At 32.8% G+C, this 25,711-nt stretch overlaps 1 protein-coding gene across 1 annotated transcript in view; it reads left to right on the top strand.

The window, feature by feature from the left end:
• EPHA6 (EPH receptor A6) overlaps positions 1-25,711 on the top strand; it is a 927,196-nt gene that overhangs the window by 33,254 nt on the left and 868,231 nt on the right. Inside the window, exon 2 of the mRNA XM_015129296.3 lies at positions 20,539-20,603. Within this exon, the coding sequence (XP_014984782.2) occupies positions 20,539-20,603 (65 nt within the window). The remainder of the gene's footprint in view (positions 1-20,538; positions 20,604-25,711) is intronic.

Here is a 25,711-nt window from a genome sequence, read left to right as displayed (position 1 = left end):
TTGGATTGAGTTGAGTCCAATGAATATGCTTTATTAACAGATATCCCAAATGACACTAAAGAAGGTAATCTTTATGTTACATTTGAAAATTCATGTGCTTGTGAAAATAATGGAGACTCTCTAATTGTTATAATACGCCACACATACTTGGAAAAATAAGATAGAATTAAATCATTAAGTAATTTTGTATATTTGATATGTGGAATAGTTGCGCAATAGCTTTTTTAATAGCTTGAAAAATTCAATTAACTAATCCATGTAGACTTCCCACTTGGTTCAGTGAAAAAAAGAAAAAAAAAAAGAACTAAGAGAGGACTATTTACTGGGTGTATTTACTATTTACTGAAAACCCATAGTTTCCTAAGAAAGAAACTATGGGAGTAGCTCCAGTCACTCGTTACCCTATCTTGTCTTGAGAGATATTTATTGTTCCTTACCATTACTGTAGCTGGAAAGGAAAATAATCTTGATAACTTTTCTTAGACTATGTCCAGACTGCTGCTGGAGTCTCATGTTTGGTTGTTTGACTTTTAGTTATCAAGGTGTCAGTGGGAGTATATTGGGTTTTACTTCTCATCTTTATGGTAGCACTTGTAACAGTATGTCTTTCTGGATGCTGGTTGAGCTCTATTAGGGTGGACCCCAGCCTTGGTGCCTGTCCATCAGAAAATGCTAACCAATATATTTTAGAAACCTGGTTTATTTCTCATTTTTCTTCTAAATCCAGTAGAGTGAAAGTCTATTTATTTTTGCTTTAATTATATTTAATAAGAAAACAGCATTTGCTACCATATAAAAATCAAAAATATAATTATAACTAGGTTCCATTAATAAAATATTATATATGATGCTTGGTAAAATTTTAACCAAAATGATTATTAATTAACCTTAAGTAGTTACTAATTTCTTAACATTTCTCAGCCCTGCTCCTGAAGGAAGATACAATAATTGTTAAATAATTTGGGATACTTATCAAAACATAGACTGACAGGTTCGTTTTTTTTTTTCTATTCCAAAATGGCAGGATGATCCAAAGAGAACTCTAAGGAATCCCCTACATGCACACCATATTTTAACGTTTCTTCATTGCTGTTGTCAAAATAATGTTTTTCGTAAGAAGAAAGAAAATGTATTATTATAGAATTGATAGGGCATGCTATGCTTAAATGAACAGGTATATAGATATGAATTATAATTCATGAAATGAAATATTTAAAGAGATTCTTGAGATTCTAGGGTTGTAATCTTTAAGAAGAGAATTATACAAGAAGTTATTTTTGCTAAATGGGGAATAAATTGTATGAAAAAATATTTATGTATTTTTGTATACTTCAGAACAGTTCAATTTTATAGGAAGCCAAAATTCAGTTTCCCCTCTAAAGGTATGCAATAAAGTTATTGCAGATCACTTACAATTTGGGCAAGTAATCTAGGGGTAGGTAGAGTAGAAAGGATCGTGTTCATTCATTCAGTACACATTATCAGTAGCTTATTAGTCATTGTACCAAAAGCCAATGTTAAGAAGATGGAAAAATTTGTTGGGACATGTTTTATAACATTCACAGTTTTGTTGAACATAGCAAGTAATAGTCACTTGCAGTACTGTTAGCTGTAGGAAATGTGTTCATTCATTCTACATAGGCTTGAAATTAAAAAAAGTTTCAAAATGGTTTATTGTTTGCATGGGTATAAGTTGACAGTCTTATTTATACATATATTTCATTAAATTTATCTTACAAATTAGATTTTACTATTAATTTTAATATGCTTGTTTTACTTAGTGAAATTATACCAATGTATATTAAAGTTCTAAATGTGATAACAACCCTAGATTAAGTTTTTAATTATTTTTAATATTTCTACTTTAATAAAAATTTGGTCAAGTCCAACTCTAAGAAAATGCAAGAAAATATGTTGAAATAAAGATTTGTGAAAATTATTAGTTACCAAATCGTTATATAAACATTTACTGTAATCCCAGCACTTTGGGAGGCTGAGGCGGGTGGATCACTTGAGGTCAGGAGTTTGAGAACAGCCAGACCACCACGGTGAAACCCCATCTATACTAAAAATATGGAAAGTAGCTGGGTGTGGTGGTGTGCCTTGAGAGACTGAAGCAAGAAAATTTCTTGAACCCAGGTGATGGAGATTACAGTGGGCTGAGAGCTCAACACTGCACCCCAGCTTGGGTGACAGAGTGAGACTCCGCCTATTTAAAAAAAATAATAATAAATCTTAATATTTTAAAAGTTTATTTGAAAATTTAATAATATAATTTATTATGCTATAAAATGCTAAATAATTCAGGAGTGTTCTAGAATCCTATGAGACAGGGTACATGTGTCATGTTTATATGCTTAAAAAATAAATAAGATGTTTTTCATTCCAGACTAGAATTTACTCATTTTCCTTATTCTTAGGTCATCTGAATAGCTTTATGCTTATATTTCTTAAAAAATTTTCTAAGGTTTGTAATCTCATTTAAACATCTGAAAATGTTGAGGTTCCATGATTACACTCATACAAAATTACAGTCATAGCTGTAATTTGATTTTTTGGTCTACGTAACTTAACACAGTAACTGCTTATTTTCCAGTACAATTTGAAAAAAGTGGAAATTTCCTGGGGGAAAATATATGCTTATCAAAAGTTAGAGCTGTCTTCTTGAGCAGCCTTCAAAGCTGCAGTAAATAAGACATGAAGTTTAGCTTCCCAGCAGGCTTTAATTTTGAAATTGCTGGCCGAATAAAAATGTCCATAGCCTTTTGTCATAAGATTTGTCCATTACTTTGGTCCTGTTGAGCTGATTAGGTGTTAAATATTATAAAACTCAAAGGTAATAGCATTAAAAAGTGCCGGCTTAAGTATTTTATTGATCAATAGAAATGTGGATGATTCTGACTTGGTATTTATTCATTTCACACTGTGAGCAGTAAAATGGGACTCTTATAAAATCAGTTTAATTTAAAATCAAGTTTTACAGAATTTTATTTCTAGAATTCTACATAAATATGAAGATAATTATTTTTGGGCTTTGTGTCAGGAAAACTTCCATATAACATCGTGTTAACTTTTAAGTCTTGCTGTGTTAATTTTTTATAGTTGCTTGTTAGAATCCTTCAGTGGGAAACCAGGAGAGTGCAGGATCCCTTCCCAATGTCAAATATTAGAAATTACTTTTCTTTCTTTCAGTCTTCTGGCCCTATAAGCTGCTCTTACTTCCCTTATTCTTAAACTTTCCTATTCCTTTGTCATTCACAAGATCATTGACGCTTTAGGCGTAGTGGTTAGGTACTTGGGCTTTAAGACCCAGCTGGCTGGACTTAAATTCAAATGGTCCTGCCTCTTACTGGCTGTGCTGCCTGGAGGTTCTTTACCTCTTCAGGACTTTGATTTCTCAGCTGGTAAAATGGGATTTGTAATAAGGCCGTTGAAAAAATTAGAAATAAATAATAAACAAGGTAATGCACTTAGAGCATGCTTAGCAGAGTGCCTGACATACAGGAATCATTCAACAATTGCCAGCTAAAATAATTATATTACGCTACAGGATTTTAGAATGAGATGCATAAACTGAGCTGAAATTCCAAGCTCAAGAACGATATATGGGTGCCAGTACTTACAAATTCTAAAGTGAGTCACTAGACCGTTCCTGTACAGCTCATAGTTAAAAGATTTTTAAAACCTATCTTCCCAGCATTAGAAATGTCCAGTTTCAACTATTGTAAGTAATTTATTTTGGGGAGATTGGAAGGAGCTGTGTTTTGGAGTGGAGAAGGGCTAATTTAGTGCAGGGGACATTAAGGGGATGAATTCAAGGATTAATTCATGTTTGCTGTAATTTGAGGAGCATGAGGATGTATGAGTTTCTGGATAGGTGGCCTGAGACAGGAAAGCAGAGTCAGAAGCCAGGCTGCACCAGGAGATAGCCTCATAATTAGTGCCTAGGGGTCAGAGATACATGTTTCATGGCCATGAAGAAAGGAACTGTCCTAGAAGCCTTTAGAGAGGGTACTGTCTCAAATGTTCAAATGACTTCCTGGTGGCATGATGTGATCTAAGAAGTGAGGAAGAAGTTGAAAATAACTAATTGGAAGAGGCACAAAACTGGAATTTTCCAGCAGAATTTTCTTAAGATGGTCACAGAAGAGAGAGTCAGTTTTGACCATTTTCCAGTTCACTCATCTCATTGGCTTGACTTTGGTGAGTGACAGATTATGAAAAGAATCTAAATACATTTTCTTTCACACTGCAAGCTTTCAGGTTTTAATGGAGAAAAGAAGTGCAGTTGTATGAATTTAGAATTTTGTTTTTTTCTATAGCCAAATAGTCTAAATTTTTGAAAGAGAACATTTTATGACTAAGAAGGCATGGAAAATTAATGTTACTATTTGAGATTTCATTGGAGGATGGGATAAAACTAGCTCACAGAGATTTTTGTAAGTAAAAGTGACAGAAAATAAAATTAAATAAAAATATACATAAATAAAACAAATGAAAATACAAAACATATATTAAAATAATATTAAAATTCAACTATTTTAAAAATAATTATCACTTAGTATAATCAAATATGCCCTTAACAACTATGTGATATAGTTAGAGGAGATATATTCTATATCTTGTTTCCCCCTACCAGCATGAGTGCTAATTAAGAACATGGAATTATTATGCCATGGTGGGAAAGGCAGTATGCCTGGGGACAATTTAGCGGATTTTAATCTGGTGATAATGCTAATTACCTGTGGATCTTTAGTATGTTTCCTAATTTTTCCAGGGTTCTCTATTCCTCATCTTTAAAAGAAAGTTATTTTATATTCAGAAAGTAACAGTACAGATCTGAGTGACTATAAACTCCAATAATAAACAAATATAAAAGGAATATAAACAGATGTATGCAAAATTTCCAATTAGAAGTAAAACTGGACGTAAACAGGTTAAATTTATTTAGAGGATGAGAATTCGCTGTGGCCTTCATGAGTGAGTTAGTATAATTTTTTATGCCAAGGCTACCATCATTTCTCATCTGGACTCTTAGAATAACTTTCTGATAGGATACGATGCTAGGTTCTAGAAAAAAGTTAGTGAACAAAGTGACCGAGGTCCCTAAACGTATGAAACAGTCTTTTCTGGGAGATAAATCAATAGTTACAATAACATCATGCCTTTTGATGGTGGAATGTGCATTAGTTTAAGGAGACCCATTAAACTTGTCACTTCCCCACCTTTAGGTAAAGGATATCAGAAGATGCTTCTAACAGGCACTGCCATTTAAGCTGAGCCTGAGGCTGAGTAGGTAATCACTGAGAGGAGAAGATACTAGCTTATGGAAAGGCCCAAATAATCTGATGTTTTTCATAACTTGAAGTAAATTTAGTACGGCCTGGAGCACTGCACTTGAGGGATGGAACGGTGAGAAAAAACGCTTGAGGGATGAAAACCAAGATCTGCAGGGACACAGAAGCATCATGTTGGTCATACGAGAGTTGCTCAGAGTAGTTGTTGAATTTAGGTAATACTGGAGAAATATCATCTTTAAGACAAATGTAGGTAAAGAAAGACTTAATGGATACATACAAGTACATATTGCAAATTGTGTTTTGTTTTTTGAATTGACCAGATGTTTTAGCTCAGTTGCATCATTATTAATGGTGATATGGTAGGACCATTTCAGTATAATGCGTGATATTTTGGAGTTGATCTGGAGCAAATGGAATTTTAAATTTCTAGAAAAAATGGAAATGTCAGTTTTTCTCAAGGTGAGTCCAGTGCTACATCAAGAGGGTATTTGGGCCAGGTGCAGTGGCTCATATCTATATTTTCAGCACTTTGGGAGGCTAACTTGGGTGGATCACTGAAGGCCAGGAGTTCAAGATTAGCCTGGCCAACATGGCAAAAGCCCAGAGGCTGAGGCATGAGAATCACTTGAGCCCAGGAGGCAGGGGTTGCAGTGAGCCAAGATGGCACCGTTGCACTCCAGCCTGGGTGACAAAAGCGAGACTCTGTCTCAGAAAATAATAAAAAAAGTGAAGTTTAATCTTCTGGACAGGATAAGGTCAAAATTATCTCCATAAGTTCCTCCATAAGTTTAGATAAGTTTGCTAAGTGTTCTCAGTTACCTTGGTTTTCAGAATTTTACATAGTATAGTATCTTACTAAGTTTTTGAAGTATATTATAAAAAAAATAACTTTCTGGTATAAAAATGACTTGCTCCCCTTCAACCTGTTGCCCTTCACTCCATATTTATTTGAGTGTCTCCTGCAGTTCTTGGATTTAGAGTACTTAACAGATGATTGACAAAGGCGATGAGGAGTTGCAGATGCAGATAACAACTGCATCTGTTGGTGTTTCTCACACAAGCAGCTTCCTCACCTGGGATTGGGACCTTAGACAGAAGTATTCAGCTAATAAGATTTTCTTATAGTTGCTTTATACATTTTCTTTGGGCTCCCAAACTTTTTAAAGATAATATCATCCATTTCTTTGTAAATAATGTGACTAGGATATAATTGTCCTTATGTTAGAGTATATACCAGATAATTACTACTTACCGCATGGTCAGAGTAACCTATGTCTTGTTCATATCATTTTGACTTCCCCTTTCAGAAAAGAGAGGACTCTTCAGCCAGCAGTAATGTGCAGTCTTGGCCTACAGAGGCTTGCATACCTCCATATATTCACAGTTTGCTCCTCTAAAGTGTAAAGGCATATTATCAAAATGTATAATTACAGCTTGAGAGCAGTAATAGGTGTAAAGATTTTTCAATATATATTTTTTTATTTTCTGAGGTTTCAATATATCTAGTATCTAATAGAACAGAAACTTTACAGAAATATTGAATTTATATGAAAACCCAACCAAACAGGGGGTCTGTAGAAGGTATCGTTCTGGTCACTTCAAGATGAAAGTGTCAAATCAGTGGGATCCCTATATTTAACTTCAAAGATGTTATAGCCACATCTATAGCTCTTTTTAAATGCTTTTAAATGCCATTTGATGTTTTTTTTCCCCTCATTCTCCAACCTCAGTGGCCATAATGCATTGACTGTTTCTGTGTAGAGAGCACCATCTGATTTGTTTTACTCTGAATAGATAGTGCTTCTTTTTCATAAGTTTTAAAAAAATAATTGAAATAGTCTTGAGTGGATTCTTTCAGATTAGTTATATGTAGGTATATATACATATATATAAAGAAAACTTTTCTGAATACATTAATCTAAATTCTAAAATTAATAAAATTTATTTTTGCTTTAGTTGTTTGAACTCCTGAATCATTATGATTTCCTTTTAATCGATATTTTTTTCTGTTCTTTTTCCTTCCCTTTATGATCAGGATTTCAAGACTGTTATTGTGGTTTTGTCAGTGCTTTGACCCTATACTAGTAGCTTCCTTTGACACAATATGATACAAAAGCATGAAGTTTATCTTACTGTTTATCGTTTTTAGAACACTGGATTTATAAAATCACAGGGACTTGCTATTCCTTCTGCAATGTACTCTTCTCAATATTTTGCAGCTACTTAAAGTATTCTGTGTTTTTTCTGTTTTCTCAGTTATGTGTATCTACTTATAAATTCCTCACCTACTCATAATTGTGATATTTTATTTCCAATTCATTATTATATAATTTACATCATGAATCTAAAAAAAAAAAAAAGATATATAGAATACTTCAACTCTGCTTGATCATGACTTTTTTTTTTTTTTTTTTTTTTTTTTGAGATGGGGTCTCACTGTGTCTCCCAGGCTGGAGTGCAAGTGGCCCAATCTTAGCTCACTGCAACCTCTGCCTCCTGGGTTCAAGCAATTCTCCTGCCTCAGTGTCCTGAGTAGCTGGGACTACAGGTGCATGTCACCACGCCCAGCTAATTTTTGTATTTTTAGTAAAGATGAGTTTTCACCATGCTGGCCAGGATGGTCTCGATCTCTTGACTTCATTAAGAGATTTTTCTATGGGCCTGAAATCTAAATTAGATTTATAGCACTTCTCATAACATATAATTATGTATTTATTTTATACTTTCTGTTATTTTCTCTTTTTCACAGGAGATTGTAATCACCCTGAAGGCAGAGCCTATGTTTATTTTGATCCAACTTTATACACAGAACCTAGTGGATTGTTTATATATAAATATATGTGTGTGTATGTGTCTGTGTATGGAATAAAAAATACACATTCATAGCAAATATTTTAGGAGTATTGTAAATGAGAAGGAGAAATTTGAAGAGAAAATGAGTTTTGAACAGAAAATGGAGAAATCAAATTTTCATTTCAGATAGACCACTGAGGCTGCATTGAATTCAATGAAAGGAACAAGATGAAGAGATCCCGGTTGAGTTAGATGGAATTGGTAGGGGTTAGAAAGCCATATATTTGAAGGTGATTTAAAAACCTTACTGTATTTGTTCTCTATTACTGCTGTAACAAATTACTACATATTCAGTGGTTTAAATAACACACGTTTATTTGCACAGTTTTGTAGGTTAGAGGTCTGACATGGATATCCCTAGGCTAACATCAGGGTGTTAGTGCGACTGCATTCCATTCTGTAGGTTCTAGGAGATAATCCATTTTCTTGCCCTTTTTAATGTCTGGAGACCACCCATGTTCCTTGGCTGTGTTACTCTCTCTTCAGAGCCAGCAATATTGCGTCTCTGCCTTTCTGGAGTCACATCTTCCTCTTGTTCTCTGGCTTTCTCTTCTACTTTAAGGACCTTTGTTATTACATTGGGCCCACACAACAATATAAAATGTCTCCCTGTTTTGAGGGAGATTAGCAACCTTAGCGGATTAGCAGCCTTAATTCATCTGCAACCTTAATTTTCCTTTTCCATGTAACAACACATTCATAGGTTCCTAGAATCAGGATATGGACAACCTGGGAGACAGGCATATTATTCTGCTTACAACATCCAGTTTGGAAACTGATAGATTTGTTGTTAATATTGAGGGATGAGTTAAGGATAGGATATTGGTTCACAATTTGTGTACTTGGGCAGATGCTAGGTAAAAATTACTGAAACAGAGAATTCAGGAGGTGGTGCCTATTTAATGAGAAAACAGTGAGTTCAGATGTGAACATGTTACATTTGAGAGGCCTCTGAATTGTGTCTGAAGCATAGAGGAAATTTATGCTGCAGATACTGTTTTGGAGGTTGACAGCATTAAAATAATAGTGGAAATCCCTAAACTGATAAATTTTCTTTGAAAAGTGAAAAAACAGAGAAAATACAGAAGAGATTCCTGAAGAACATATAATTTTGCATTTTTCAAAATATGGCAGCTTTATGGAATATGATGAAATATGAACTGAAGTAGAATAAAAATATTAAGATAATTTACACAGAAACTATTTTCATTGATAAATCAATGGTTGTAAGTCTATACAACTCTTACTGTTCTTCATCAGTAAAAATTAGAACTGCAGTATATTTACCTCTGTTAAAGACAAGTTAAAGCTGGCCCTGGGTGGCTCTCACCTGTAATCACAGCACTTTGGGAGGCCAGGGTTGCATAAGGTCAAGGCCAAGGTGGCTCAAGATCACTTGAGCCTAGGAGTTCGAAATTAGCCTGTGTAACATGGGGAAACCTCATCTGTAGAAAAAAGTACAAAAATGAACCGAGCGTGGTGGTGCACTTCTGTACTCCCAGCTACTTGGGAAACTGAGGCAGGAGAATCACTTGAGCAGGGGAGGTGGAGTTTGCAGTGAGCAGAGATCATGCTGCTGCCCTTCAGCGGGAGTGACAGAGGAGACCTTGTCTCATAAATTAAAAAAAATAAAAAAAGGCAGTTTATGACAGAAGCAACCTGGCCAACTAATATTGGACTCTATGCCTAAAATTTTAGCTTCTTCCCCAAATCATGAGTCATGGTCAGCAAATGTCATTGTCCTTATTTGAAAATAAAATCAATCTATAGAATCAGAATTTTACTCACATGTAAGAAACTTTGGGAAAAAATGTTGGTTTATAAATCAAGTGAATGTACAGATAGAACTATTTTTCTTTCCAAAAAATTAAAACTTGGCTGGGCGCGGTGGCTCATGCCTGTAATCCCAGTACTTTGGGAGGCCGAGGCGGGTGGATCACGTCAGGAGATCGAGACCATCCTGGCTAACATGGTGAAACCCCGTCTCTACTAAAAATACAAAAAATTAGCCGGGCATGGTGGCGGGCGCCTGTAGTCTCAGCTACTTGGGAGGCTGAGGCTAGAGAATGGCGTGAACCTGGGAGGCAGAGCTTGCAGTGAGCGGAGATCACGCCACTGCACTCCAGCCTGGGCAACAGAGCAAGACTCCGTCTCAAATAAATAAATAAATAAATAAATAAATAAATAAATAAATAAAACTAGGCCTTCTAAAATTTAGCCAATAAAGGATAGACAATAACTATGGGAAGTATTACATATTTTGTAAATAGTGTCTGAAATACTAGTGTTATAGTTGGCAATACCTGTATTCGAAAAATAATTCCTGTAAATAAAAAATTTATCTGTGTTTCTTCAGCACTGTTCAAATTTAACAGCTTTAAAATGGGTAGGTACAATCATTCATTTATTAAGTGGAAATAGATCTGGAGGATTTTTAAAAAGTAAAACAGGGTCACTCCTTTCTAGTAATTTAGTACTCTCTAAGAAATCTTTATCTGTAATTTGGTCTTTTGAATGTATTTACCTGCAGGGAAGGACATTCCCTGGGGAGTTAAATCATCAGTGAATAAATCAATCTCATTTATAAATGAGTCTCCTGTATGCCTGATTAACAAGAACCAGTCTCTTAAAATATGATCATGCCTCTTCGGAAAGATAAGTATTAATCTTTTCAGTCACAAAAGCTGAGGATAGAATTTTGAACCTGATTATTTCACTTAGTCATCAAAATATTAATAGTTTCTGAACATTATAGATTTCTTTGCCATAATCTATATCTTGGGTAGTCAGTAAGTTAAGAAAACTGATCAATGTCTTATGAAAGCCTACATTTGCTTTCTTATGCTTAATTATACTTGGGGAACCCATATTGAATAAAATATTTTCCATTTGCCTACATGTTAAAATGTCATTATCATTCCTTTTGCATTTACTTTATTGCAGAAAGTTCTGATGATAAACAATTTGACAATAGTACTTAATGATTTGCTTCCCTACAGGGTAATGATAATAATGCATTTATTGTATTTTATAGTTTATGCCAACCATAAAGCTTCCATCTGTCATTCTTTTCTCAATATTGAAGCCATGCTGCTCTTGGCATGGGTCACATTTGTAAATGTTTCATTTATGAACCATTCCTCCTCCTGACTCCTCTGCAATACAGAAATATGCCAAAAAAGATTAGCTGCCTTACAGTTCATATGTCTCTAAATTTGGCATCACATTCACTGTGACATTTCCTCAATAGTTTCCAGTAGGAACTTGTCCTACATAATTCTCATGATTTTATTTATCAAATAATTGTGCAAAAAGCTGTTTAATGTGTAAATGATATGACAACTGGTTGTCTTAATATTTTTTTTTAAAGTCTTCATGTTTTTCCTGCCCATTTCTCTCATTATAGACTACTCTGTTCTACAGTCAATGTTACTTACTAAACTACTACAATCCAATTTAGCTATACAGATGACAACACATAATTTTTAGGCAGTCAAAGATGTTGAAATCATGGTAAAATGATTAGAAAATAACGTTTTCATTTAAATTATTTTTTGTAGCATCTCCCCAGAATGTATATTATTGTATCTGGTTTAATGACCCAATAACCATGTTTTGTGAGCAGGTTACTGTGAAATCTGAATGTTTGTTAATAGAATTTAGTTAGCTGCTTGTAGAATATTGGCAGTTCAGCTCTGCCTTTTTTATCATCTAAAGGAACTAGAGTATAGATAATTCAGAAATCAGCTGGAGAAACGGGGTGGGGGAATCCAAGAAAAAAAACACCATTGTTCTTAGATTTCTCTTGAATACTCGTGAAGTGGATTAATTAACAAGAGAGATTCAAAAGTTGAAGAGGAGGCAATCATGACCCATGACACAGCAAGCAAACTTTTGTGTGTTACTCTTATTGTCATATATAGAGTAGCCATGCTACCCTAGTAGGGTGGCTAAGAAGATCATAGTTTATTGAGAGCTAGGGTTGATACTACGGTTAGAGGATTACATGGTTTAGGTTAGAGCAACACCCAGCAATTAGTAGGATAAGAAATACAGCTTGGCCAAGCATACAGTATTAAAGCAAAGTAGAGAACCCACGAAGTAGATAGGAAAGTATGTAACCTAAACAATGGTTAAATTTCTTGGGACATGATACAAGTTGGAGATTTAGGAAGTCTCTTCCAATATATTAATGTGAAAAATTGCTTGTGTGTCGTGATATTAGGTATGCCATGAAAAGTCCCAAGTCAGTGTTACCTGAAAGGTGCTATAATCAATTCAAATTTAACTTGGATAAATAAATAACGCAAAAGGGAAGAGAGGAAATGATATTTCATAAACACATTTGTATGCTATTTTAGTTAAATTGTTTTCTTCATACGATGGATGTTGGTTATCAGATAATAGGGGGGATAATTTGAACACTGCACACAGTCAGAGATGGGGATAGATGTCCAGGGTTTGGACGGAGAGTGAGCAGTGTGAGGGCAGTCAGTGCTTCAGGGTTTGGGGCCAACAGGGAACAGAGAAGATGATTCCAAAAGATACAAATGTGTGTCTTCTCAGAACTCATTCTGGGCTCAAAACAAATGCCCACTTTGATTTTATTTTTTTCCAGAGACCACTTTGCCTCTTAACTACATCTCAGAAAGATCATATGTAAATAGCCCTTGACTTTTGCCGTCACAAACCAAGTACAGTGGCCATTTAAATTTCATCCGGCACCTGCCTTCCTGCTTATACTATACTGCTTTTCCAACAGTTGGTTAAGAATGTTCTTTTCTAAGACATGCATTTCCTGCCCATGCTCCCTTTCGATTACCTCATTTATTCATTTTCTTTGGAAGATACACACCCACAAACACCCCCCCCCCAACACACACACTCACACTCACACACATGTTAAAGTAATGGTTATAATTGTGCTGTCTTGATTTGGCTATAATTTCAATGGACAAAAGAATTCTGTCATTTTCAAGTTGTTTAATATGTATTTGTTTCAAAATTATGGCAACACAATTAAAATTTTTATCTGATGATGTCTTATTTCTGATGACTAAAGGTTAGGTTACAAAAGTGTTTACCTCTGATAATGCTTAATTAATTAATTATTTATTTATTTTTGAGACAAGGTCTTGTTCTGTCATTCAGACTGGAGTGTAGTGGTGCAATAGTGGCTTGCTGCAGCCTAGAACTCCTGGGTTCAAGCAATAACTCTCATCTCAGCCTCCTGAATAATGGGGACTACAGGCACACACAGTCACACCTGGCTAATTTTGATTTTTTAATTTTTAATTTGTAGAGATAGGGTCTTGTTGGTATGTTGCCTACGCTTGTTTAATTCGTTTTTAAAACATCTCCCACTCTATGTAAAACAATATCTCTTTGGACAAATTTGGCAGACATTTCCTGTATTTGGGATTGTTTTGGAGAGTATCTACAGGTAGGAAATTATTTCCCTTTCTGTTGTCTACTGCGATGCATTTAGTCCTTGGCACATCTATGAAAAGTGCGATAAGTGGTACAATTACTGACAATTTTGATGGTGATTTTGAAGATGTGATATGGGATGTCTGACCTTTTAGAAGAGCAATTTAATTCTACACAGTCTACTAAATAGCTGCAGTCATTTTTTGTCTGCACCTTCTAAATGAGGGCATTTTAATCTGTTCTGCTATATATGTGTTTGAATAAACTATGGCATGTGAGTTGACACAAAAATCCTAGTAGCGAAAGTCATAAAGTAGAAAACTGGTATACCTTGAAGGTAGGCATTGTAACTTACAGACTTTCTATATCCTATAGTTTCCAATATATAGAGTCTTAAATGTAACAGAGACTCAATAAATGTTTGTTGAAATAATGTCAAAATGTATAATGTAAAATCAGGTAACATTTCTTGACCGCTGAGGTCCTAGTTAGGGAAGTTAACATCTATTTTCATTATGTCCATGTAAGTGTAATGGAGAGAACAAACAAAACCGCAGGAAGAAAAATTTTTCCATCTTCAAGAAAAAAGACTAAATTTTAATTCTCAAATTTTCTTTCACAGATTTTTTTTTTTCCTTTTCAACATAAAGCCACTGTTATTTTTTTTTTAAAGTAAGGGTTTCAGTAGTTTCTTTTAGACCTTTCTTCCAGTATATAGAAATGGTTTTGCATTGAGATGGCCATTATATTGTAGATATAACTTTCAAGTAAGTAGTTATAATCTCTTTTATCAGGACCGTTAAACCAATGATTTAAGTGTATTTCAGACCTTAAGTTTCATAATATTCTTCAAAAAATTGGAAAATGTCCAAAGCCCATAGAAGACAAGTGGGAACATAAGAAAGGTTAGAACTAGAAAGGCAAGACACATGTTTGATGCTATGTAAGCAATGGGGAACATGTTCAATGGTTTCAGCTAAATGGGGCACTTCTTTGTGAGAGATGAGAGACTCACAACATTTATTAATACAAGACTAGAAAATCTAAGACTACAGCCAAATAGTATTTTCTACCTATTTAATCCCTGAGTAATTGAGACAAATGTAAATCATATAGGTCTCAACTGAATTTGCTTACAAAATGCTGAAGATGTCAAAATAGAGGAAGCATCTAATGCTGTTAATTAGGGACATGTCAAATTTTCTTTTACTCATTTTTAACCACAGAGATAACAGAGCAGTTTTATAGGAAAGCGTCTTTTGAGATAACTCATTAATAAATCTCAATGACCTTGCTCAGGAGCCCAGGAGGGAACCTGTAGTTTGGTGACCTTGTGATAGATCACATCCACACCTGAGTTATCCTTTGGTCTCTGTGGTAAGTGCTGGTAATAGCAGGTTTTAGGAATGATGATAAGGCTGAAGCAAATATAGCTCTGTCAGTCAGGATAAGGATCTGGAGGTTCTTGGAGTGAGTGAAATATAGTTCTTGCTCTAGAGTATAACTTGCTTTCTAAGTAATAGCAAACTGCTTCACTTGATTTATCCTGAAAGTAATTTAATTAGAAAGAAAATTATATAGCTTCAGTGTTTTGTCCTTTTTTTTTCTATTCCAGATAACAGTGAAGAAAAATAATTTTTGATTTTTGTAGCTTATTTTAGATAACTAAGGGAATTATCTAGTTTTAAGAAGGGACAGAGATATTTGAATGTTTTCTGAAAAACAAACTCTCTAGCAGAGTAGAAAAATGAAAGGTGTAAGTTCAAAAGTTCTAAACTTGATTTTATTCTCTAATTAGAAAAAGTTAACCTCACTATTTTCACATTACCTTATACTTAAAAATCAAATTTTCAATCTCAGATGTAACTGAAGGGATAGATAAAATTAATAATGAATGCTCTCTATGTTAAAAACAAGGAAACAAGCAAAAACGACAAAAAATAAGAATAACCACCACAACAAAACAAAATGTTGTAAGTACACCTAATGAACAAATAATTGATCTCAGGTTCTAGATAAAAGTAGCTTCGTTGTTTTTAAGAAAGTATGATCCTCTCTAGAAAATTTTTCCGTAAAATATTCCCAATACAGAGAGGACCATATCAGGAGTCAACATAATTCAGTGTCTATTTAAAGCAATCTATGTTCGTTTTTTTTTCAGATTTAAATATGGTTGCAACTCTATGTGAGGGTAGATCCCCATATTATGTATATCCGAAAGTAAAAATTTTTGGTTCTTATCTTTCAGAAATATGCAGTGATGTTAAAACTGGATTAATTTGATAATCTAAATATCAGTTTAAAGCATTTAAACATTATTATATTCAAATGGACTGCTTCTAAAGTGTAATATAGAAAGGTACATGTTTGTTTATATATCTGTAATTTGAAGTATTCTCTGATTGTATCTGAAACTTTGTTTACTTGTGTTTTTTCAGATGGGAAAAAACATCTAGTAGAGTGTTAACAGTTAGTGGAACATAGAACGATCATAAACTTCTGCTGATGTGTTGTTACTGAGTGACTTAGTAACTTAGAACCTTTAAGCTGGACCTTAAAGTTTCTAAATTGAATGATTCTAGGAAGAAACCCCTTACTTTATTTTTCATAAGGTTTGTTAGACAAAGTTCTGAAACATGTATTTATGATTGTCTGAACTTTAAAACATATTGATAAATCTTTGGACTCAATTTACATGACATTGACTTAAATTTTTACAACAAAATTATCCTAAAAGAATAGCTACTTTCTTAGTGGCTTGATTTATCTCGTCCTTGTTTAATTTTTCAAAGTGATTTATGAATAAAATCTCATCTTTTTCTTACTGTGCTGTTTGAATAAAGATGATCTTCTATGATATACTATAAATCAATATGCTGATTGTTTTTAAACTAATACCTTTTAGATTTACTAAAATGATGTAGTAAAGACTTGATAAAATATTTAAAGACAATAAATTAATATTTAGTTTTTTGTTCTTAGGTAATAATAACTTTCATATTTAATCCAGATATTTTCTTTTAAAACACAATGACATTTTCTTATAATTTTCAAAAGCATGAATAAAGGCAACTCTAATACACTAAAGGACACATTCAGAAAGAAATACAATATGCTGGAAGTTTTTTTCTAAAAGTTAATAGGAAAATTGTATGCAGTTATACAGACATGTCGTATGCATTATGTTGCTTACAAAACAAAACTTGTATTTTCAGAACTTTATTTTGATGACCCCAGGCTATTTTTTTTATTCAGTTTCTCATTTATTATGCTATGAACAAATAATTGTAGTTTCATTTATACTCTTTACATAAATAATAGGTGTTAATCTTCCTATTTAAACATAGCTATTATATTAAAAATGGAAAAGTATTGACTTTTTTACCGATGCTAATGCCGATGTAATTTTTTTTCCTCCTACTGAGTTTACAGTGATTTTGCTCTCTGGTAGGGTCTAGATAACTTTTGTTTGGAGCCAGCAGGAGGAGCTCTCACCTTGCTGGGTTCAATGTAATTAGTGTGCCTGAAAAACCTGAATTTGTGGGGTTTTTTTTGTATGTGAAACAAATGATAAAATTAAAATATTTATCACATATATCCAAAATTCTGAATTTTATTTTGATATTAAAGTATCATTCACCTGTCTGAAATGCAAATTTGGAATCTTACTATTTTTAAGAATTTTTAAGAGGTATGATTGCAATTTAATGAAATAAAGCAGTTAGGTAAATCTTTTTTCTGGAAGATACTAAGAAACAACAATAAAAAATGTTTCCTAAGCATTTGCACTGTAATAGGTACATTCATATTTTTCTTTTTTATTTGTGAATATACTTCACAGTTTACAATTATGAATACTGAGAACAAAGCAGCCTTAATATGTTTTAGAAACAATAATAATTAAATGAATTAACTTACTGGTCATAATTCCTATATAAAACTTATAAAAAGGAAATAGCTGTTGATCGATTTCAATACGCTTTAGAGATTTTTAGACACTTAGCTCCATTGAACCCCTTGATTTGAATATTGTGATTTGTAGGCTGTACCAGTGAATTTTCTGCAGAACTCTTTGATGAGAAAATTAGAATTAAACTTACAAACATTTAAAAATCACCAAAAGAAATACTGATGTTTCTATCCATTTAGTGAAGTATATATTAAAACAATAATGAGATACTGTTGCACACCTGATAGAATGACTTTTAAAAACTGGACAAAATCAAGTCCTGGTATGTACAGGAATGGGAAAACCATACGTTTCCCTACTGAGAATCTGAAATTTCACAGCAGTTTTGGAATCCAGATGGATAGTCTATTTAAAAAACACACATTTTCTGTATAACCCACCAATCCTACTCCTAGTTATTAACCCTGGAGAAATAAAAGCATAGGTTCATACAAAAAATCTATATAGGAAAGCTTGGAGTGACCTATACATAATATTCTTAACTGGAAATAGCCCCACGTCCTTCAGCTAGGGAATTCCATACAGTGGAATTGTTTTCAGCAATAACAAGGAACAGTTGAAACAAGCAGTGACATAGATGTATCTCAAATGCATATGCGAAGTAGGGAAACCAGGCTCAAAAGGCTACATGCTATATGATTTCATTTATTTGACACTCTGGAAAAGGCAAAGCTACAGGAAAGGAGATCAGATTAGTGGTTGCCAGAGGATAGGAAAGGGATTCCTTATAAAGGGCCACAAGAAATTTTGGAAGGGTAAAGGCCATATTCTCTAGCTTGATTGTAGATGTGGTTACATGGCTGTAGGAGTTTGTCATGATTTACAGAAATGTACATTTGAAGAGGATGGATTTGTTGTAAGCCAAACAAATTTTAATAAATCTAACTGATAAAAAGTGGGGAAATTTATAGATTAAAAAAAAAACACTTAAACAGGAATGCCACCTAACTTATTAGCACTTACTTGAATCTGTTTCTTTTTCAAATAAATTGAGACAATAAAGAATATTGAACACTGTCTAGATATTTCATTGCATTAAGGAATTTTTTTTATATTAATGAATTAAGGTATTATAGGTATATTAAAAGAGTATTTTACAAATACATGTTGAATTTTTATACAGGTGAAATGATATAATTCCTGAAATTTACTTCAAATAAATCTTGCAGTGGGGAAGTAGTTAAAAATGTATAGATGAGACAAGATTGGACATTAATTGCTAATTATTGAACCTGAGTGAAGAGTATGTGAGGGTTCATTGTGCTATTTTTTTCTACTTCAAAAGGTGTTTGAAAATTTTTCACAATAAAAATTAATTAAAAATTATGGCTTAGTTTTACAAATGTATGTTTAGTTAATAGATTTTAACAATACTAAAGGAATATTCTGCAATGAGTAAGCAGAGTTTAACCTAGGAATTTAAGGATACTTTCATATTTTAAAATGTATCAATAAAATTTATCACAGTGGTTCACCTAAGTAAAACTTCGGAATCCTTAGACACCAAATGGCGGATGCCAAATAACATACTCACAATTGCATTTTTTAAAATTATAAATGAGAAACCCTCAACTGGATGCCTTGGCTCACGCCTGTAATCCCAGCACGTTGGGAGGCCAAGGTGGAAGGATCACTGGAGGCCAGGAATTTGAGACCTATCTGCATAGCATAGTAAGACCTTCTCTCTGCATCAAATGAAAAAATTAGCTGGGCACAGTGGTGCATGCCTGTAGTCCTAGCTACTCAGAAGGCTGCAGCAGGAGGATCGCCTTGAGCCTAGGAGTTCAAAGCTTCAATGATCTATGATTGTGCCGCTGAACTCCATCCTGAGCATCAGAACAAGACCTGTCTCTTAAAAAAAAAAGAAGAAAAAAAGAGGAAAAAGGTATTCCACTTCCTTGGCAAGATGAAAAACCAGAATTAATGATGAGATACCAAAGCATTGTTTCTCAGAGTTAGGTCCATATCCTGCTGACATCTGGAGGCCTAGGAGGTAGTAGTTAAAAGTAAATATCTGCTGAGTCATGAGCTCTACACATTTACCTGTCAGAAACACTACAAAAACCCTCCTTGGTTGATCTCCATCTGTCTTTCCCCATCATTTCTATCACCTAACCTCCCCCAAATAGTCTCCACGCCTACAACTGAGAACTGATTTAGTCATATTTCAGTTAGTTTATAGAAAGTATTCTAAAATAAAACAAAAATCATATATCTGATTGAAACCCCCTCATCCTAGACCAGTTCAAATTGGATCCCCTTTGCGAAGTTCTTCCAGAACCGCCAACCCAACTTAGGCTAACTTAATTGCTAGGGTGTTAGTACAGTCTTCACTTTTATAATTTAACAGAAAATGTTATTATGTGTTTACGTGTCTGCTTTTTTGACCACATTATGGATTACCTTTGGTCAGGAAAAGAGATGGATGGTTTTTACATTTGGTTTCACACCCTTTAGCCATAAGTAAGCTACCTAGTATATATAATAATAATGCAGTCAATGCTTTAAAGATTGTAAGATTTTTCAAAATGATTTTTTAATATTTTACTGATTATAAGGACATTTAATAACACAAAAAGAGAATTTTTTACACATTTAAGTCTGCTTTAATACAGGATTTTCTTACTGAATGTGGTGTATAAAGACTATATGAAAGTAGGGGAAAAGCAAAGTAGTTATTTTATCAGTTTCAAACATCTGCTATTAAAAATGACTTAATTCTGTTTAATAATTTCATTTAGCATTGTTTAACAAAAATATACGTAGTTTAATTTCTAAATACTTTATGCATTTTATCATTACTTAATACTATTTTATATTATTTAATACATAAATAATTTCTGAAGTAAGATAACTCATTAAACTTAATTCAGTGAATAATAGTAAGCATAATTGACATTAATGATTTAAATAACTTTAATAATTTAATATATTTTTGCATTAGTTGAGAAATTCATGGAATTTTTATTTTCTATTTAATTCCAGTCGTGTTGCTTGATACAACAACTGTGCTGGGAGAACTAGGATGGAAAACATATCCATTAAATGGGGTAAGTTTAAATATCTTTGAAAAATCACCATCATTGTTAGATTTTTCAGATCTCCTAACAATTGATGGAACAGTGAAATTTGTGGCCTACTTGTTATGAATTTTGACATATAACAAATCCCATACAGAAGGTTGAAATACAGTTAGAACTGGTAATCAGTGGGAATGATATGTAAAGATCCTTCCTTTCTCTTAAATTAGTAATTATTCTTTAATGCTGTGTTTATACATAGTAACATTAGAATATCTCCCATATAAATATTTTCCTTAAATATAAATTTCTATGTATAAGTTTATGTATGTTATATTTATGTTACATTTGATACCCTCAATGAGTATTTGTGCATAAACTTTAAACTACCACAGTATAAATGGATTGTGCAAATATTAACAATTTGGTTTTTAATACAAAATACAAGTCTACTAAAATATTATGCATTTTTGAAGTTGGTAAAAAGATACAAGGTGATTAGGTTTTTGTTAACTGAAATAGTTGTATTTAAATGCTTGTAAGGATGTGTAATTTGCAAAATATAGTGTTTCATGGACCAACATTTTAGCTATGGTTGTACTTGACTTTTTGTATATTTTTATATATTTTGCATCATTTTCACATTACAGTATATGTCTACTTGTTTTCATACTAAGCTAAAATAAAAGTGGTTTGTAAAGCATTTTGCTTTGATTTTTGTCTAGTTAATCAAAATATTGAATGATAGAAGCAGTCACATGTTTTCAGATACACTTGGGTTAGCTTTCCTTTTTTTCCTTAGAAATAGTAGTTTTATTAATCACATTCTTTGTTGACATTTTCACATTGCTTCTTCTATTATATCTTCACATTTAAGTCTCAAGGAAAAATTGATCCAAATATGTTGTATTCTTTTGGAATCTTTAACATATTGCTGTTTGAATTTGACATTTTACAACAACAGTTATTCACTAAGTGTGTATTTTCAACTAAAATATCCTATGAAGAGTTAAATCTTCCTCTCTAACAGCCCATTTGCTTCTTTAGATTAGTAAGTTTTATATACTGTGAGTTTATTTTTCTTAAATTTTTGTTTATTCTACTAGAGCTCTCATCAAACTTTCAGAGGTAAATATCTTAAACTAGGGTTATGCTTTTATGTTTATTCTCTTATTTCCATTAAAATGAACAAACATTAGTATTGTTGAGTATATTAAGTGGGTCATGTTTGTCACTTTCAAGAAATGAATGAAACTTTTCTAAAATACTTTTCATATATGTGTGTGTGTGTGTGACTGTGTGTGTGTGACTCTGTGTGTGTGTGTGTGTGTAATCTTATGAACAGTAGAATAGATTGATAGTATAAATAAGTTTTTAAAAATGTGCAATTATTTTTTTTCTTTTTTAATGAAGAGGATAGATTACTGGTAGTAATGGAGCTTTACTTAATGCTATTTATAGGTTAAAATAAGGAATTATTCAGTAAGGGTGAAGAACTTTTAAAAGAGGCTACTGAAAATATCAAGAATGAAAATAATCCAGATATCAATACAGGTTACAGTATTTAAAAGCCACCAGAACCATTAATCAGTTTATAACATGTAAACTAGCATTTATATCCATACATTAAAATTGTAATTATATCTAATTGAAGTCATATAAAGTTTTCAGGTACTCAGTTTCACTGACCCATGCTAATTTGATTGACCATTTTAACAATTACATTTTTACATAGACACTAATTCAGTTGATTTTACAAATATGTCATGGGTGGAAGAGACATGTAGACAATATAATTGGCAATATACGATGTAAACTCTATTTGGTACTAGAAATAATGTATTTCTAAGGAATAACTTTTTAATTGAAAAAAAAAGCTCTTCCTGTAAAGAATTTATACATTTTGAAATTGTATAATGTGCTACATAAAATACAGGAAATTTAATCGTAGATTCCATAATTTTTTTTTTTTTACTTAAAATCATCTTTCCACTAGTAATATCATGCTTATATAGTTACAGAATTAGGCATTCAGAGTGTGCCTGTGAACAGACCAATAAATAGTCATTTCAGTAGGAAATTGAGCATCCCTGGTTAGTAATTATGGAAAAAGGATGAGTAGTCTGAACAAATAACGTTTTAGGCTTACAGAAATGAAAAGAGAATTATGAATTTCCTAAAACACTTACTTATCAATTCGTTTGTGTCAACATATACTTTTTCTTTTAATCATTGTCCTGAATTCAATTTAACAAACTTCTGTTTTATGTTCCTCTATGCCAAATACCCTGTTGTTGTGCCTAAGACTGATTTTTCTACCCTCAAGGGGTATTGAAGCACAACGATAATTATACAGAATCACTAGACCGAAGAATGTGTCTTCAGGTTGTTCTGAGTAATGTTTTGTGAAATAATAATAAAAGGAGAGGTTAATTCTGGTCAGGGAAAATTGGGAATAAGAAGTTGCATGTCAGCTCTTTCAAAAAAAAAAAAACTGTGAAGGAATCGCATATGGGCTTGAAAAAAGGGAGAAGGCAACTTCTAGGTGAAGGGAGTGGCTTGAGCAAAGGTACAGAATTATTTCATGTATGTATCAAGTTTTAGGAATGTTGAGAATCATTTGGCCTGTAGGGATGCAGTGGAAATCATTTGACTGGAGTGGAGGTATATAGTGAGAAATAGGACCTGTAATCATAGGCTAAACCATGTTTTGCAAGACTTAGAATTTCACTAAGTTGAGGTAGATAGTGCATATCTCTGCATCAGTAAGATAACTTTTAAAACCTATGTTTAATGTGTACATGGTGGATGAGATCTTTGTTACATAGTTGTATTGGGCTTAGATATGTCCACTATAGTATACAAAATCAAATACCATTTTCAACAGTGGAGTACCTGTTACTTAAACATTAAGACAAAATTGAGTGTTAGGAAAACAAAAGTGCTGTTGGATATTACATCACATTTTATTTTAATGACAGTTGGAGAGTAGATAACTTTGTGTTTCTCTAATACTGAATATTGGTTTTGAATATCATATTTTATAGATAATTTTTGTGTGCTCTGACTTAGATGATCACTAGGGCTTCAGCAATGCAATGTAGTACAAGATATGTGATCCTATCTGTTGGCCATAGTGAATTGGTATTAGGAAACTTACCCTGAAATACTTCATGTATTAGTCATGGTTCTTTAGAGAAAGAGAACCAATAGGAGATGTATCTGTATCTATTTTTCTACCTAATGAGAGAGATACTGAGATTTATTTTGGGAATTGGCTCACATGATTATGGAGGACATGAAGTTCCATGATCTACCAACTGAAGAACAAGGAAAGTTGGTGGCGTAATTTAGTCCTAGTCCAAAGGCCTGGGGAGTGGGTACTGATGTCAGTTCCCAAGTCAGAAGACCCAAGAACCAGGAGCTCTGATTTTTAAAGGCAGGAGAAGACGGATGTCCTGGCTTAAGAAGAGGGAGCAAATTTGTCCTTCCTACATCTTTTTCATTCTGTCTCCATTTCAGTGGATTGTATGAGGCCAAGTTACATTAGTGAGGGAGGGCAGATACTCTTTAATTAATCTGTTGATTCAAATACTAAGCTCTTCCAGAAACATCTTTACTCACACACCTGGAAATAATGTTTTAACAGTTATCTGGAAATAACGTTATAGCAGTTATCTTTTGCCTAGCATGTTGATACATAAAATTAACCATCAGAGTTAGGAAAATAAGAAAACATGTTACTCATGTGTAAATAAAAGCTGTAAGTAAACCTAACAACTAATGATTTTTATTTTTATAATAGAAGAAGCATAGATTACAATTAAACTCTGTAGAAAGATACTTTATTCCATTAATCAGAGCCCGTCGTTTCGTAATATAATTTTTCCAAAGATGAAAATCAAAGATTGGATGTACTGTGATAGAGAATGGAGTATCTACCAATAAACGTTTGTTTTTATAATGCAGTTTAAGAAGGAATTCATCATGGTACAAGATTTCAGTATTACAATTTGATTCATCCTAAAATTGAAATTATCTAAAACTATACCGTGTATATATTCAAATTCTGAAAACATAAATTTTGGTGATAATTTCTGTTGGTGACTATGGATTGTTATAGTTACTGTTTTCAAACTGATATTTAAATAATTTTTCTTCTTAGAAACTTCACAACATATATGGCAATGTTCTAGACACCCATCGTGTTAATTTCAATTATATTGTTACATATTTCAAAGAAAGGCATTAGGTTTTGTTAATTAATCAATTCTGTCAGTGGGTATTTCTTTAATATCCATGTTTGTAAGACATTTTATAACTGTAAGGTGTTAATTGCCATCCACATAAGGGAAAGGGCTTGATAATAGTACTCATATTGTTAGATTATTAGAAGGATGAAATTATGTAATATATGTAAAGAAGTTACAACAATGTCAGGATCATAGTAAACATTACATAAATATTATTGTTAGGAGTATTGCAAGAACCCCAAATATTTTAAAGAAATGAAAAATCCAGACTTCTATATAGAGCGTTTGTTTCTTTGCTTTTTCCAGAATCATGTTTTATCTTGTATCAAGTATTTTTTTCTTTTGAACCACAATTATATTTTTGTGCCTTTGTTTACTTAACAAATAAGACAAAAATATAGAATGAGTACTTTTTTCATTTAAATATAAATAAAATATGCATGTACACTCATTTATTTAATCTTTCACTGCACATTAACTATCTGAAAAATGCTATTTTGCGTACTGGAAGTGGTGGTGGACATGGTCAGTCATTACAAAAATATATGAACCCTCTTAGTATCTAGTAGTAGTTATGATCTTTAACTGTGAATAGTATATTCAGGTTTGCTTGATATATAATCAAAACGTATGTTATATTTTATTAAGTTAGCTTCATAACCAAGAATTGCCAGAGCAAAAATGTGCAGTAATAATAGAAAGATTGAAAGCAAATATGGGCAGTAATAATACAAAGACTTACTGACCCTAGAGTGAGATTCCAGTGTGGTAACTGCCTCTTAAAAGATGCTGAATTGAATTAACCAAATGAGATAGAATTTGAAGGCCAGTGTATTATTTCCTTGAAAGCATTTTTCTAGAAAAGAAAAGTAAACCTGGATACTC

The sequence above is a fragment of the Macaca mulatta genome, chromosome 2 (assembly GCF_049350105.2).
Source record: "Macaca mulatta isolate MMU2019108-1 chromosome 2, T2T-MMU8v2.0, whole genome shotgun sequence".
NCBI classification, from domain to species: domain Eukaryota; kingdom Metazoa; phylum Chordata; class Mammalia; order Primates; family Cercopithecidae; genus Macaca; species Macaca mulatta.
Note: the sequence above shows the minus strand (reverse complement) of the source record. Positions and strands in the feature narration are given on the sequence as shown.